The sequence below is a fragment of the Cervus canadensis genome, chromosome 2 (assembly GCF_019320065.1).
Source record: "Cervus canadensis isolate Bull #8, Minnesota chromosome 2, ASM1932006v1, whole genome shotgun sequence".
NCBI lineage: Eukaryota > Metazoa > Chordata > Mammalia > Artiodactyla > Cervidae > Cervus > Cervus canadensis.
Window position 1 is genome coordinate 702,779 of NC_057387.1, and position 16,665 is coordinate 719,443.

Consider the following 16,665-nt stretch of genomic DNA (forward strand, 5'->3'; position numbering starts at 1 on the left):
TTTATGATTCAACTCTCACATCCATGCATGACCACTGGAAAAACCATAGCTTTAACTATACAGATCTCTGTCAGCAAACATGTCTCTGCTTTTTAATATGCTGCCTAGGTTGATCATAGCTTTTCTTCCAAGGAGCAAGCATCTTTTAACTTCATGCCTACAGTCTGCATCGCCAGTGATTTTCAAGCCAAAGAAAAAATGAGTCTGTCACTGTTTCCACTGTTTCCTCATCTATTTGCCATAAAGTGATAAGACCGGATGCCATGATCTTCATTTTTTGAATGTTGAGTTCTTTTTGTTTTTTTGTTTTTTCCTTTATTTATTTATTTATTTTTTCAGTGGGTTTTGTCATACATTGACATGAATCAGCCATAGATTTACACGTATTCCCCATCCCGATCCCCCCTCCCACCTAGTTTTAAGCCAGCTTTTCCATTCTCTTCTTTCACTTTCATCAAGAGGCTTTTAGTTCCTCTTCACTTTCTTCAGTAAGGGTGGTGTCATCTGCATATCTGAAGTTGTTGACATTTCTTCAGGCATTCTTGATTCCAACTTGTGCTTCATCCAGGTACAGCATTTCGCGTGATGTACTCTGCATTTAAGTTAAGTAAGCAGGGTGACAACCTACAGCCTTGACACACTCCTTTCCCAATTTGGAGCCAGACTATTGTTCTATGTCTGGTTCTAACTGTTGCTTCTTGACCTGCACACAGATTTCTCAGGAGGCAAGGAAGTTGATCTGCTATTCCCATCTTGGACAATTTTCCAGTTTGTTGTGATCCACACAAAGACTTTGGCATAGTCAATAAAGCAGAAGTAGATATTTTTCTGGAATTCTCAGGCTTTTTCTTTGATCCAACGGATGTTGGCAACTTGATCTCTGGCTCCTCTGCCTTTTCTGTATCTAGTTTGAACATCAAGAAGTTCTCAGTTCACGTAATGTTGAAGCCTGGCTTGGAGAATTTTGAGCATTACTTTGCTAGCATGTGAGATGAGTGCAGTTGTGCAGTAGCTTGATCATTCTTTGGCATTTCCTTTCTTTGGAGTTGGAATGAGAACTGACCTTTTCCAGTCCTGTGGCCACTGCTGAGTTTTCCCAATTTGCTGGCATATTGAGTGCAGCACTTTCACAGCATCATCTTTTAGGATTTGAAATAGCTCAACAGGAATTCCATTACCTCCCCTACCTATATTTGTAGTGATGCTCCCTAAGGCCCACTTGACTTCACACTCCAGGATGTCTGGCTCTAGGTGAGTAATCACACCATCGTGATTATCTGGGTCATCAGGATTTTTTTTTTTTTTTTTTTGTATAGATCTTTTGGGTATTCTTGCCACCTCCTCTTAATATCTTCTGCTTCTGTTAGGTTCCATACCATTTCAGTCCTCTATTGTGCCCATCTTTGCATGAAATGTTCCCTTAGTATCTAATTTTCTTGAAGAGATCTCTAGTCTTTCCCATTCTATTGTTTTCCTCTGTTTCTTTACAATGATCACTTAGGAAGGCTTTCTTATCTCTCCCTGCTGTTCTTTGGAACTCTACATTCAGGTGGGTATATCTTTCCTTTTCCCTATGCCTTTTACTTCTCTTCTTTCCTCAGCTATTTGTAAGGCTTCCTCAGACAACTATTTTACCTTTTTGAACTTCTGTTTCTTGAGGATGGTTTTGATCACCCCCTTCTTTACCATGTCACAAACCCCCGTCCATAATTCTTCAGGCACTCTGTCTATCAGATCTAATCCCTTGAATCTTTATTTGTCACTTCCACTGTATAATCATCAGGGGTTTGATTTACCTCATACTTGAATGATCGAGTGGTTTTCTCTACTTTGTTCAATTTAAGTCTGAATATTACAATAAGGAGTTTATGATCTGAGCCCCCTCAGTTCCCAGTCTTACTTTTGCTGACTGTATAGAACTTCTCCATCTTTGGCTGCAAAGAACAGAATCAGTCTGATTTCAGTACTGACCATCTGGTGATGTTCACAGGTAGAGTCTTCTCTTGTGTTGTTGGAAGAGGCTGCTTGCAATGACCAGAGTGTTGTCTTGGGAAACTCTGCTAGCCTTTGCCCTGCTTCATTTTATACTCCAACACCAAACTTGCCTGTTACTCCAATTATCTCTTGTCTTCCTAGTTTTGTATTCCAGTCTCCTGTGATGAAAAGGACATTTGGGGTGGCGTGGCAACCCACTCCAGTATTCTTGCCTGGAGAATCCTATGGTCGGAGGAGCCTGGTAGGCTACAGTCCATGGGGTCTCAAAGAGTCGGACACAATTGAGTAAAAATAAAGAAAAATTAAAAATAAATAGTTCTAGAAGGTCTTCTAGGTCTTCATAGAACCATTCAACTTCGGCTTCTTCGGCATTACTGGTTGGGGCATAGACTTGGATTACTGTGATATTGAATGGTTTGCCTTGGAAACAAACCAAGATTGTACCCAAGTATTGCATTTCATACTCTTTCGTTGACTATGAGGAATACACCATTTCTTCTAAGAGATTCTTGCCCATTGTAGTATATATAATGGTCATTGAATTAAATTTGCCCATTCTGATCCATTTTAGTTCACTGATACCTGAAATGTCAATGTTCACTCTAGCCATCTTCCAATTTGCCTTGATTCATGGACCTAACATTCCAGGGTCCTATGTAATATTGTTTCTTTACAGTATCTGACTTTACTTCCATCACCAGTCACATCCACAACTGGGCATTTTTTTCGCTTTGGCTCCGTCTCTTCATTCTTTCTGGAGTTATTTCTCCACTCTTCTCCAGCAGCATATTGGGCACCTACCGACCTGGGGAGCTCATCTTTCCATGTCATATCTTTTTTCTAGTTTCATACTATCCATCGGGTTCTCAAGGTTCTCAAGTTCTGAAGTGGTTTGCCATTCCCTTCTCCAGTGCACCATGTTTTGTCAAAATCTCTACCATGACCCAACTGTCTTGGGTGGTCCTACAAGGCATGGCTCATAGTTTCATTGAGTTAGACAAGTCTGTGATCCATATGATCATTTTGGTAAGTTTTCTGTGATTGTGGTTTTCATTCTGTCTGCCCTCTGATGGATAAGCATAAGAAGCTTATGGAAGCTTATGGAAGCTTCCTGATGGGAGGGACTGGCTGTGGGTAAATCTGGGTCTTGTTCTGATGGGTGAGGCCATGCTCAGTCAATCTTTAATCCAATTTTCTGTTGATGGCTTTCCCTGCCTGTTGTTTAGCCTGAGGCCAAACTATGGTAGGGGTAGTTCAGTTAAGTCCTGTCTGATTCTTTGTGAACCCATGGACCGCAGCATGCCAGGCTTCTCTGTCCATCACCAACTCCCATCACTGTCCATCGAGTCAGTGATGCCATCCAACCATCTCCATCAGTCATCCACATCTCCTCCCACCTTCAATCTTTCCCAGAATCAGGGTCTTTTCAAATGAGTCAGCTCTTCACATCAGGTGGCTAAAGTACTGGAGTTTCAGCTTCATCATCAGGCCTTCCAATGAATATTCAGAAAAACAACACCCAGTTGTGGATGTGACTGGTGATGGAAGTAAAGTTCAATGCTGTAAAAAGCATTGCATAGGAACCTGGAATGTTCGGTCCATGAATCAAGGTAAATTGGAAGTGGTCAAAGGAGATGGCAAGAGTGAACGTCATCTTTCTAGGAATCAGCAAACTAAAATGGACTGGGGGTGAATTTAACTCAGATGACCATTTTTATCTACTACTATGAGCAAGAATCTCTTAGAAGAAATGGAATAGCCATCAAAAGAGTCCAAAATGCAGTACTTGGATGCAACCTCAAAAGTGATAGAATGATCTCTGTTCGTTTCCAAGGCAAACCATTCAATATCACAATAATCCAAGTCTATGCCCCAAGCAGTAATGCTGAAGAAGCTGAAATTGAACAGGTCGATGAAGACCTACAAGACATTCTAGAACTAACACCCAAAAAAGATGTCCTTTTCATTATAGGGGACTGGAATGCAAAAGTAGGAAGTCAAGAGACACGTGGAGTAACAGGCAAGGTTGGCGTGGTAGTACAAAATGAAGCAGGGCAAAGGCTAACAGAGTTTTGCCAATCGCACCTGTCATAGCAAACACCATCTTCCAACAACACAAGACTCTACACATGTACATCACCAGATGGTCAATACCGAAATCAGATTGATTATATTCTTTGCAGTCAAAGATGGTGCCTTTCTGTACAGTCAGCAAAAATAAGACTGGGAGCTGAGTGTGGTTCAGATCATAAACTCCTTATTGTAAAATTCAGACTTACATTGAAGAAATTAGGGAAAACCAAACCACTAGACCATTCATGTATGACATAAATCAAATCCCTTATGATTATACAGTGGAAGTGACAAATGGATTCAAGGGATTAGATCTGATAGACAGAGTGCCTGAAGAACTATGGACAGAGGTTCGTGACATTGTATAGGAGGCAATAATCAAGACCATCCCCAAGAAAAAGAAATGCAAAAAGGCAAAATGGTTGTCTGAGGAGGCAATACAAATAGCTGAGAAAAGAAGAGAAGTGAAAGGCAAAAGGGAAAAGAAAGATATACCCATTTGAATGCAGAGTTCCAAAGAATACCAAGGAGGGATAAGAAAGCCTTTCTCAATGATCAATGCAAAGAAATAGAGGAAAATAAGAATGGGAAAGACTAGATATCTCTTCAAGAAAATTTGAGATACGAAAGGAATATTTCATTGCAAAGATGGGCACAATAAAGGACAGAAATGGTATGGACCTAATAGAAGTAGACGATATTAAGAAGAGGTGGCAAGAATACACAGAACTATACCAAAAAAATCTTCATGACCCAGATAACCATGATGGTGTGATTACTCACCTAGAGCCAGACATCCTGGAATGGAAAGTCAAGTGAACCTTAGGAAGCATCACTACAAACAAAGCTAGTGGAGGTGATGGACTTCCAGTTGAGCTATTTCAAATCCTAAAAGATGATGCTGTGTAAGTGCTGCACTCAATATGTCAGCAAATTTGGAAAATCCAGCAGCGGCCACTGGACTGGAAAAGGTCAGTTTTCATTTCAATCCCAAAGAAAGGCAATGCCAAAGAATGTTCAAACTACTGCACAACTGCACTCATCTCACACGCTAGCAAAGTAACACTCAAAATTCTCCAAGCCAAGCTTCAACAGTACATGAACTTCCAAATGTTCAAGCTGGATTTAGAAAAAGCAGAGGAACCAGAGATCAAATTGCCAACATCCATTGGATCATAGAGAAAGTAAGAGAGTTCCAGAAACACCTATTTCTGCTTTATTGACTATGCCAAAGCCTTTGACTGTGTGGATCACAACAAACTATGGAAAATTTTTATAGAGATGGGAATACCAGACCAACTTGCCTGCCTCCTGAGAAATCTGTATGCAGGTGAAGAAACAACAGTTAGAACTGACAGAACAACAGACTGGTTCCAAATAGGGAAAGGAGTACATCAAGGCTGTATATTGTCACCCTGCTCATTTAACTTAAATACAGAGTACATTATGCGAAATGCCGGATTGGATGAAGCCCAAGCTGGAATCAAGATTGCTGTGAGAAATATCAAAAACCTCACATGTGCAGATGACACCACCCTTATGGCAGAAAGGGAAGAAGAACTGAAGAGCCTTTTGAGGAAAGTGAAAGAGAAGAGTGAAAAAGTTGGCTTAAAAACTCAATGTTCAAAAAACTAAGGTCATGGCATCCAGTCCTATCACTTCATGGCAAATAGATGGAGAAACAATGGAAACAGTGAGAGGCTTTATTTTCCCAGGCTCCAAAATCACTGCAGATGGTGACTGCAGCCATGAAATTACTCCTTAGAAGTAAAGCTATGAGCAACCTAGACAGCATATTAAAAGCAGAGACATTACTTCGCCAACAAAGGTCTGTCTAGTCAAAGCCATGGTTTTTCCAGTAGTCATGTATGGATGTGAGAGTTGGACTGTAAGGAAAGTTGAGCACCAAAGAATTGATGCTTTTGAACTGTGGTGTTGGACTCTTGACAGTCCCTTGGCCTGCAAGGAGATCCAACCAGTCAGTCTTAAAGGAAATCAATCCTGAAGATTGATTGGAAGGACTGATGCTGAAGCTGAAACTTCCTTACTCTGGCCACCTAATGTAAAGAACTGACTCATTGGAAAAGACCCTGATGCTGGGAAAGATTGAAGGCAAGAGGAGAAGAGGACAACAGAGGATGAGATGGTTGGATGGCATCATCAGCTCTATGGACATGAGTTTGAGTAAGCTCTGCAAGTTGGTGATGGACCGGGAAGCCTGGCATACTGCAGTGGATGGGGTTGCAAGGAGTCAGATACAACTGATTGACTTAAATGAGCTGAATGATGGACTTGACCACTCAGAAAAGACAAGTCAAAAATTTACTTCACAAAAATCTCTGAAGATAAGTATTGTAGTGTAAATTTCATAGTTCTGATAGAAGTCACAATCATTGTTAACCATAAATGGGTGTTTACTCAGGAGAAACTTGTCTTTCTAATCACCTGCCAACTATTGCCTAAGTTCAACCACCTTCCACACAGTCAGGACTGCTTTGGGGTCATATCAGTCTCTCTGAACCTTGCCCCAGATCTCCATCTAGGGACCCTGAGACCATCCTTCTGTGAGCCATGGGCCCCTGGGGCTGTGGGGGGAGGGGATTGCAGTGCCAGCCAATCAGAAGCACAGTCCCTGCCCGTGAAACAATGAGCTACTGATGAGGGTGTGGCCAGGAGAACGGCTTTTAGAGAAAACTGTCATTTTATGGGTCAGCTTTAGACAGACATGGCACTTCTGCTGTCTTCTGAATGATGTCATCCAGGCTCTTTTCCTGTCTTTTGCACTCCTGACTAGTTCCTGAAAGATCTAGTCCCTAATCTAGGCCCTGATTTTCCTCAGCCTTGGAGAGAGAAGAGGTATGTGACTATAGGAAGATAAACAGTGGTTGCAGAGCTAAGATGAGGGCTACCCTTGGGGAGGGAGGTTTGGGAACTTAAGGAAAGGGGAAGCCTTGGGCTAGGAATGGAAGTTCACCTTGTATATATCTGTGGCAATCCTTTAAGTGAGATTAGAAGTTTGAATGTTTCAGTGTTACCTCCTCCTATTTATCCTAGATGTTCTATTTTTCTAGATTACTATCAATTTACCTCCTGCAACTTCTCATGTGATACCTTTATCAGTCATCAAATAGCAAATGCCTACCATGTGAAGGGGCTCTAGAAAGATGCGTGGAAGAAACACATATACATAGAATGTGATCTCTAAAACAGAGAAGCTTCAATTCAGAGAAGACATAAACAGATCAAAAGATAACCAAGGATTTTAAAAATAGATAATCAGGCACTTAAATTTATAGACACTAAATGTCCTCATAGCTTAGAGGAAAAATTACCTTGAAAAGAGTGGTCTGGCAAGCTTTCTTGGCAGATAACATTATCCCTTTATGTTCAGAGTATCTCCTTCGGATTCTTGTAAAACCTGATTTTACATATTGATGAAAAATGGGATGGAAACTGAAATCTATTAGAAGTTTCTAGAAAAGATATTTAGAGAAACAATAATGAATGTAATTGATCTTTAGTTTCATTTTCCTTTGAGGGTATTGCTGACTTTTCTTTAAGCAAATTAAAATTGGACACACTTCTTCATTCAGGAAAATCTGTCTTGGTCTGTCATCGAGGCCTTGCTCTTTCACTCTGTCAGATAGCCTCAATCCTAGATGTTTTCATGTTTTTCTCAGTGGCCACACTCTGCTCAAGCTCTATTCTTGATTTAACTGGCCAAACAATTGACGACGGTACATCACTAGGCATTGAAAGTGCTCTAAAATTAAATATTTTCTCTAGGTTGTAAACATCCCCAAAGTGTCATTAAATGGGATGTACCATGGTATACTAGAAAGAATAGGGATTTTGAAATTCCCCAGACCTGGGCTTGCTTTCCAGCTGTGTGACCTAAGGCAAATTCATCTGGACTGCTGTTTCTATATTTATAAAATGGGGATGAAGCCTACTTCACAGCGCTGTTTTGAGGATTAAATGAGGTAACCTATGTAAAATACTTCATATAAAAGGCCTTAATAGGGACTTCCCTGGTGGTCCAATGGTTAAAACTCCATGCTTTCACTTCAGGGGGCATGGGTTCAATCCTTGGCCAGGGAACGAAGATCTCAGAGGCCGTGTGGCGTGGCTGGAAAAAAAATGCCGTAACAGTCATCATTTTCTGATGTTGCAGAACTTAAAGCAGAAAAAGTTAGTCTTCTGAAACAGAAAAGCTCAGGTATTCATTTTAGATGTCTTTGCCTCTTCAGTCCATTAACAGATAATTTTGTTATTCTAGTTTCCCTTCTATATTTGTGAGCTTAATCTCCAAATGCACCTACTTTCCTTACCTGATAATCACAAACTTAGAAAAATCCGTCCAGATCTTCAAGTCACCTTATTTAAAATAATACACATCTGGAACATTGTAAATACTACAATTAAAAAAATATATATGTAATTCATCGTTCCACTAAAGACAAGAATCACCTATACAACCTTGCAGACATACAGTCTCTCACTCCGATACTCCAATACTAAGACTAACCAGGTACAATGTTAAATTTGCCTCCCAGGAATCGATAGCCATTGATCCTACTTGATCCTTTCAAAGCAAAACATAAATCTAACCCATTTTAGTTTTAGAGTTTAAAGCAAAACAGTCTTAACTGTACATGTGGAGAGGGTGTGGTATTGCCAAGATTGAAGAGGCTGGTGGTAGCAAGCAAGCTGAGATATATTTATACTAAAAAAATTATTCACTGTTTCTTTAAAATTCAACTTTAACCAGATGTCCTATATTGTTGCTTACTAAAACTGACATTCTTACAAGTGACAGCCAGAGAGAGTGAAGCTGAGCTAGTCAGTGAATGGGGTAGGTCACCTCTGCGGAAGCCTCTTCAGAGCGTCCATTCCTACAGAAATCACATGCCTTCTGGTTACCTATTCTTTGATAAACTAGCTCCCTCCACTGAGGAAAAAGAACACCAGCTTTACTTTCCCTCTTCAACCCTCTCACGCACTTTTTTCTTGTTTAACCAAATCCAGTCTCTACCTGAGGGAGAAAGTAGGGGAATTCTTCTGTTAAATTCAGGGGTCTAATTAGACTTTGCACATATGTCTCCTGGTTTCTCCACACCCTTCACAGTTCAGTTTAAACATCCAAAGGCAATAACCATTTTTACCCAAGTGTCATCTCCTGACAATGTTTCTAAGGTCTCCCATCATTCCTCAAATTTCATAGTCCATGAACTTCAAATGAAGTGAGTAGAACTAAACCCAATACTCTGAATCAGATTTGAACACTGCTTACTACCTTAAGATCTGCATGGTATCCAAGATGGCCATGCTTAATTTCTCTAGTACCTGCAGGGAAACAAAACCACAAATATCACCACTCATCTACCAAGAAGTCCAAAATTTTAAAAGACTGACAATAGTAAATGTTAGCTGGGATATAGAACTCTCACATTTTGCTTGGGGGGTGTAAATTGACTCAGCAATTCCACGCTTAGGTATATGCCCATGTGAAATGCATATATGTGTTCTCCAAAACACATGCACAGGAATGCTGTTAAGCACTTCCCTTGCTGTCCAGTGATTAAGATTCTGAGCTTCCAGTGCAGGGGTCATGGGTTCAATCCCTGGTAGAGGAACTAATCCCAAATGCCATGTGGCAAAAACAACAATAAATAAATTCTTTTTTTAAAAAAAGAATGCTCTTAAAAAAATAAAAATAAAAAAGAATGCTCTTAGCAGCATTATTCCTAGTAGCCTGAAAATGGGAAAAACAACCCATAGGTCAATAGTAGAAGGGATAAATAATTTGTGTATAATCAAATGACACCATATAGCACTGAAAACAAATGATTACTAATATACACACAACAACACGGATAAACATCACAACCATTTGAGAAAAGATAAGAAAGTATATATAATATTATTCCATCTACACAGAGTTAAAAATAAGGTAAAAGTTATCTATGATATCACAAATCAGGAGATAGACTAACGTTGGGGAGGTGGGGGGAGTAAACGGGAGATAATATGAAACTGGCCTCTGTAGTACCAGTTATTTTTTTTTTTAACAAAACATATAATAAGTGCTTTACTTTTTTTAATTTGTTAATTTTTTACTGCACTTGGTCTTCATTAACTGCATGTGGACTTTCTCTACTTGGGGGGCACGGGCTTCTCATTGCTGTGGCTTCTTTCATTGTGGAGCATGGGCTCTAGGGCACATGGGCTCGGTAGCTGCAGCTCACGGGGTCTAGAGGTCAGACTCAGTAGTTGTGGGTGCATGGGCTTAGTTGCCCCAGAGCATGTGAAATCTTCCTGGACCAGGGATCAAATCCATGTACCTTGTTTTGGCAGGCAGATTCTTAACCACTGGACCACCAGGGAAGTCCACATGTTCTTTCTTGATATGAATAGAGAACATGGATTGGTTCACTTTATAACTCATCAAGCTGTCCACTTAGAAATTTTGCCTTTTCTGCACATATGTTATATACTTCAATAAGTTTTTTAAAAGACAGCATTGAATTTGCAGTAAATCTAGTCTTTTACACTACATGCTTATGGGTTTGATATTGTTAAAATTTTAAGCACAGTACTTATTTGCATTCATTCTTCTGAAATTTCATTGTTATTTCAGTCAAATATTTTGACTGAAAGATATTTTAAGATTCTATCATTCAATATATTAGCTTTCCTTCCAACTGTATCTTTATCTGAGTCCTCTAGCACACTTGTGGAGGATCCCTCAGAGTGGACACTAGAACACAAATTAATATCCTTTAAGTCTAACTGTTAACCAGTTAGGGACATTTTCATCTCTCTTATAATTTAGTATGTTACCCATAAAGATGTGAGAAACTTGGCCAAATGCCTTGTTAAATTCAACATATGCTTTGTAGAAAGCATTCTCTTGATTTAAAAGTTTAATAAATCAAAAAAAGGAGATAAGGCCAGTTTGTTCTCAGCTGTGAATCCATTTTAATTCCTTTTCATCACCTCTTACTGATACAAGTGCTCATGTATTATGCAGCATGCTCTGTGCTCAGCTGTGTATGACTCCTTGCAGCCCTTTGGACTGTAGCCTGACAGACTCCTCTGTCCGTAGGATTTTTCTGGCAAGAATACTTGAGTGGGTTGCCATTTCCTCCTCCATGGATCTTCCTGACCCAGGCATAGAACCCGAGTCTCCTGCGACCCCTGCGTTGCAGGCAAATTCTTTACCGCTGAGTCACTAGGGAAGCCCTATCACTGAATATGGCAACTCACAAATATTCCAGAGCGCTCTCCCACCGCATACATGGTAGGATCGCACTTTCCTGCTTTGGCCAACCAGTATCACTTCAGTGGAAGTGAAATAAGTTACTTTTGGGAGGACACTTTAAGAAGGAATCTACAGTGGAATACTCTTTGCTATTTGCTACTGTGTCTGGGAAACTGAAAGGTCCCAGCCTGGGTCCCAGAATGAAGGCAACAGTAGAGTAGGGCCTCAGCCTACCTACAATGGACATGGGGTGGTGGTTTAGTCACTAAGTCATGTCCAACTCTGTGCGACCCCTTGGACTGTAGCCCACCAGGCTCCTCTGTCCATAGGATTTCTGAGGCAAGAACACTGGAGTAGGTTTCCATTTCCTTCTCCAGGGAATCTTCCCCACCCGGGGATTGAACCCTTGTCCCCTGCATTGCAGGCAAATTCTTTACCACTAAGCCACCTGGGAAGCCCACAGTAGATATGTGGCATGAGTAAGAAATAAGCCATTGTTATTTCCAGCCACTGAGATTTTGGAGTTTTCCATTGTTGAAGCAAAACTAGCTTATATTAACTGATAGGCCACATTTACCAGACTGTGTTTTCTGGAACCCACATGTAGGCTCATCTTTCGAAATTCAGAAGAAAATGTACCAGCCTCTAACTTTCCAGCCTTTCTCACATTCTCCTTTTTTTTTTTTTTAATAATTTTATTTTATTTTTTAATTTTTGGCTATTCTGTGTCCTTGTTGCTGCATGGGCTTTTCCCTAGTTGCAGCAAACGAGGGCTACTCTTTAGCTGTAGTGGGCAGGCTTCTCATTGCGGGAGCTTCTCGTTGCACGGGCTCTAGGGCATGCAGGCTTCAGTATCTGTGGCTTGTGGGCTCAGTAGTTGCAGCTCCTGGGCACTGGAGCACTGGCTCAGTAATTGTAGCACTAACATACGGGCTTAGTTGCTCCTCAGCATGTGGATCCTTCCAGCCTAGGGATCAAACCTGTGTCTCCTGCATTGGCAGGTGGATTCTTTACCATTGAGCCATCAGCGAAGCCCTCAATGAGCCACCACAGAAGGCCTTTCCATTATTTTTTGAGATTACTGACATTACATCTGTCAATTCTTTCCATGTATTTCAGTGGATATGGGTTATCTGGGGATGGCTGTGATGGTGGGTTAGTCACTAAGTTGTGTCCAACTCTTTCCACCCCATGGACTGTAGTCTCCCAGGCTCCTCTGTCCATGGGATTTCCCAGGTAAGAATGCTGGAGTGGGTTGCCATTTCCTTCTCTGGGGGGATCTTCCTAACCCAGGGGTTGAACCTAAGTCTCCTACATTGCAGGCAGATTCTTTACAGCTGAGCCACCAGGGAAGCCCTGGGGATGGCTGCTTGAATTTAAATGACTGGGTACTTTAACACTGTTTTCTTATCTTGGACTTCAATTCTTTCTTGTCAATATTTATTATATTCTCACTTCTCCATAATGGAGAAGACAGAAACAAAAGAAGTGTTGTGTAGTACATCGTAGTTAAGCTTTGTCCTTATTGTTCCTTTATTAATTACCTTGCTGTCAATAAAACCTAAAAGCCCCTCTAGGTTTTCTTAACTTCAGCATTTTCCTAAGTCTCAGCTCATTCTAGTCATTCTCATAGCCTTCTTATAAGTTCCTATAGCACTTATCAAATTTACTATCTGAAAATATTTATTTGATGTATTTATTATCTGCTGACTGTTACTAGCATATGCTGTGTTTCGGTGATACTCCTTTAAAAAAAAAACAAAACTTAGTTATATGCTTCTCCTACCTTTTGTTCATTTCTTAACATTTGTATTTACCAAGTTTTTCCTTTTAAAGATTATCTAATACCTAATATTTAGCACCCATTTTTAAAGGTTTCTGTCCATTTCAAGGATTTTTTTGTAAAATATGCTAATATACTAATGTTTTTCTTGATTTAAAAAAAATGCTTCATTGAAGCTGTCTCAGTTTTTCTAATACTCTTATGTACCCCAACATGACTTACAACTGGTTGAAATTACTAACAACTTCCTTCATGTTAGTGAGTATCAGTGCCTCCTTTTTTTTTTTTAAACTCCTTCTTTATCTGTATCATTTATTCCAGGAACTTGAATTGCTCTGAAAATATTAGGTATGCTATTTCTGTTCAGGGTGGTTCAGCATGATTTTCACAACATTCAGGTGTGAGCGTTTCATTAGCCCCAGCAGTCAAAGAAATGCCTTAGTCTCGGAACTAACTAGATAAGAAATCAAAATTTCCACGTTTCCTTCCATTTACAGTTTAAAGTCTTATATACACACATACACACAGCCCTTTTAATTCTTTTTCTCTATTTCTTTACACCTATACCTTAAAACACTTCATCTCTTGCTTATATATGACCCTCCACTTTGCTATTCACCTTTCTATAAATTGGGCTTCCCTGGTGACTCAGCTGGTAAAGAATCTGCCTGCAATGGCGGGAGACCTGGGTTTGATCCCTGGGTTGGGAAGATCCCCTGGAGAAGGAAATGAATGGCTACCCAGTCCAGTATTCTGGCCTGGAGAATTTCACGGGGTCACAAAGAGCCGAACAAGACTTAGCGACTTTCACTTTTCTATAAATATTCACACACACAAACTCATGTTTATGCCTTCTTTTTTAATTTTCAAACAAGAGAAAGAAAAAAATAAGAGACCAAAGGGAAGGGGGAAGGGAAGAGGGAACATGAGGACAGAAGGGAGAAGGGCCTGGACCAAAGCTCTGGGGCTGCTGGGCCCTCCGCCAGAGCACTTGCAGCCTGAGTGCTCACCCTTTCATGCAAACGCTTGGTCAACAGCTCAGTCATTACCACATCAGCCACTTAAGTGAGCGTTCTGCAGGTTAGAGTAAACGGGGAAAAAGGAACAGGAGAGCGAGTGAATGAATATAAGTCAGATTGCCTCCAATCTCAGCTTTGTTTTCTAGAAGGTCCATTCAGGACTGTTCGTGGTGATCATACAATCCTGAGTATTTGCCTTGAACATGAACACTCGAAGAGAACTTGAATCACAGGACCGGGCCATCGTCAGAATAGCAGCTCATTTACCGGACCTCATTGTCTATGGAGATTTCTCTCCAGAGAGACCTTCTGTGGATAATTTTGACGGAGTCTTGATGTTTGTTGATATTTCAGGCAAGCACAAAAAGGATGTTTAATGTGGGTGAACAATAGGTTTGCATCAAAATCACACACAGTGCTTGACTGCAGAGTAGGGGTGCTGTTTCAGAGTTTTTGTGCTGTTATTACAAATATCGCCCCTGAGAAGACAGGAGGGAGGGCCTGGCTGTGGGCCTGGCTCCCTTTCATTTTCCTTTACCTGGCATGTCCAGTGATGGGCAAAGGTTTAAGATGCCTAAGTCCTGGGCCTGGTACTTCAGGCTCCAGTGTCCCTCTCCCAACTTCACTGACTCAGCCTCCAAGCCCTACACCATCCCAGGCAAAATTGACCTCTGGAAATGATCTCTCCAATGTTATTTACAGCTTAAGAGGAAACTTACCACCTCTTCAGAAGTCATTGAATTTTGTGTGTTTTCATTACCATGAAATGGCAGTTCTATACCCAGTTAAAACCGAAGTCAGCCCTGTTCGAGTTGGGAAGTTAGGAGGGAAGAGTTATCTGGTGCCTTTCCTTGACCCCTAATAAACATAGATCTAGGAGACCCAATATCTGACACTTGGCCTGCCACAAAGATCATTTAAAAGAAACACTGCCAGTTCTTAAAACACTTCCATTGCTAGCAAGTGTGGTCCTCTTCTCCTGACACTGTTTGCTTCCTCCAAGCACCCAAGGAAACGAGCTGCGCAATTATTACAGGTTTTACTGCAATGACTGAGAAGTTCAGCACAGCCATGTACATGGACCGAGGGGCTGAGCAGTTGGTGGAGATCCTCAACCACTACATAAGTGCAATAGCGGAGAGTAAGTGTTTCTGACTTAAGCATATTCATTGTTTTCTGTATTTGGTGGTTACAACCTGAGAGACTACTGTTGCTTAGTACCCTTCATTGTCTCCATGAAATGTGTATGAAACCAGTCTTTTTTGAAATGTAATACAGTACAAGTGAAGGAATGTAATCAAACCTCACTAACACAGATTGAGGGGTTAGTTTTGTATTAGTTACAAGACAATTAGAGATTACTTTGAAAAGAAGTGTAGTAGTAATACTTTTAGTTATGTTCAATAACTCCTAAAAGCTAGCATCAGTGTAACACAAACACAGTCATTAAAAGAATATGTTATGAATGTTGTTCAGTCACTAAGTTGTGTCTGACTCTTTGTGACCTCATGGACTGCAGCACATCAGGCTTTCCCGCCCTTCACTATCTCCTAGAATTTGCTCAAACTCATGTCCATTGAGTTGGTCTTGCCATCCAACTGTCTCATCTTCTGTCACCTGCTTCTCCTCCTGCCTTCAATCTTTCACAGCATTAGGATCTTTTCCAATGAGTTGACTCTTTGCATCAGGTGGCCAAAGTATTGGAGCTTCAGCTTCAGCATCAGTCCTTCCAATGAATATTCAAGGTTGATTTTCTTTACGACTGACTAGTTGGATCTCCTTGCTATCCAAGGGACTTTGAAGAATCTTCTCCAGCACCATAATTCAAAAGCATCAATTCTTCAGCACTCAGCCTTCTTTATGGTCCAACTTTCACTTCGGTACATGACTATTGGAAAAACCATAGCTTTGACTGTATGAACCTTTGTTGGTGAAGTGATGTCTCTGCTTTTTAATATGCTATCTAGGTTTGTCATAGCTTTTCTTCCAAGGAGCGAGCATCTTTTAATTTCATGGTATGAATAGATGAATGTTATAATCTACTTGTCAGTAATTTATGTACTAATAATGGATTCTGAAGTATTTACTGATGACTGAAAAGTTTGGTCTCCTTTTCAACCTCTGCCTACCAACTTGCTTGCATTATTAATTTGAACTATTCATTAAGAAAAGGATTTATCCTTTTAAGGTAAGTCCTAGGTCTAGTCTATTATCAAGGTCTGAGTTTCCTAGTAATACCTTAATATCACCCACTAGACAACACTAGACAACTCACAGTGTCCCTGTGAGGGACAGGGTGGCCTGGCGTGCTGCTGTCCATGGGGTCACAAAGAGTTGGACAAGACTAAGTGACTGAACAACAACAACGACAACAACAGACAACACTTAATCCTCATTAAAAGCAGAAATACACAGTTCTGGTTCCTCTTTGCATTGCACTTAGCACATTTTCAATGCTGCAAAAATCAGAGGAGAAATGTCAGTTTATGTCATAAAGCCTAAATAAACAAAATGCAAGTTGGTAATAAAAT

The 16,665-nt window shown here is 40.5% G+C and overlaps 1 protein-coding gene across 1 annotated transcript in view; it reads left to right on the top strand.

Moving 5' to 3' along the window:
* The first annotated feature begins 14,066 nt into the window (after positions 1-14,066).
* ADCY10 (adenylate cyclase 10) overlaps positions 14,067-16,665 on the top strand; it is a 79,027-nt gene continuing 76,428 nt past the window's right edge. The window contains exons 1-2 of the mRNA XM_043450092.1: positions 14,067-14,488; positions 15,171-15,275. Coding sequence (XP_043306027.1) covers positions 14,338-14,488; positions 15,171-15,275 — 256 coding nt within the window. The 5' untranslated portion in view covers positions 14,067-14,337. The remainder of the gene's footprint in view (positions 14,489-15,170; positions 15,276-16,665) is intronic.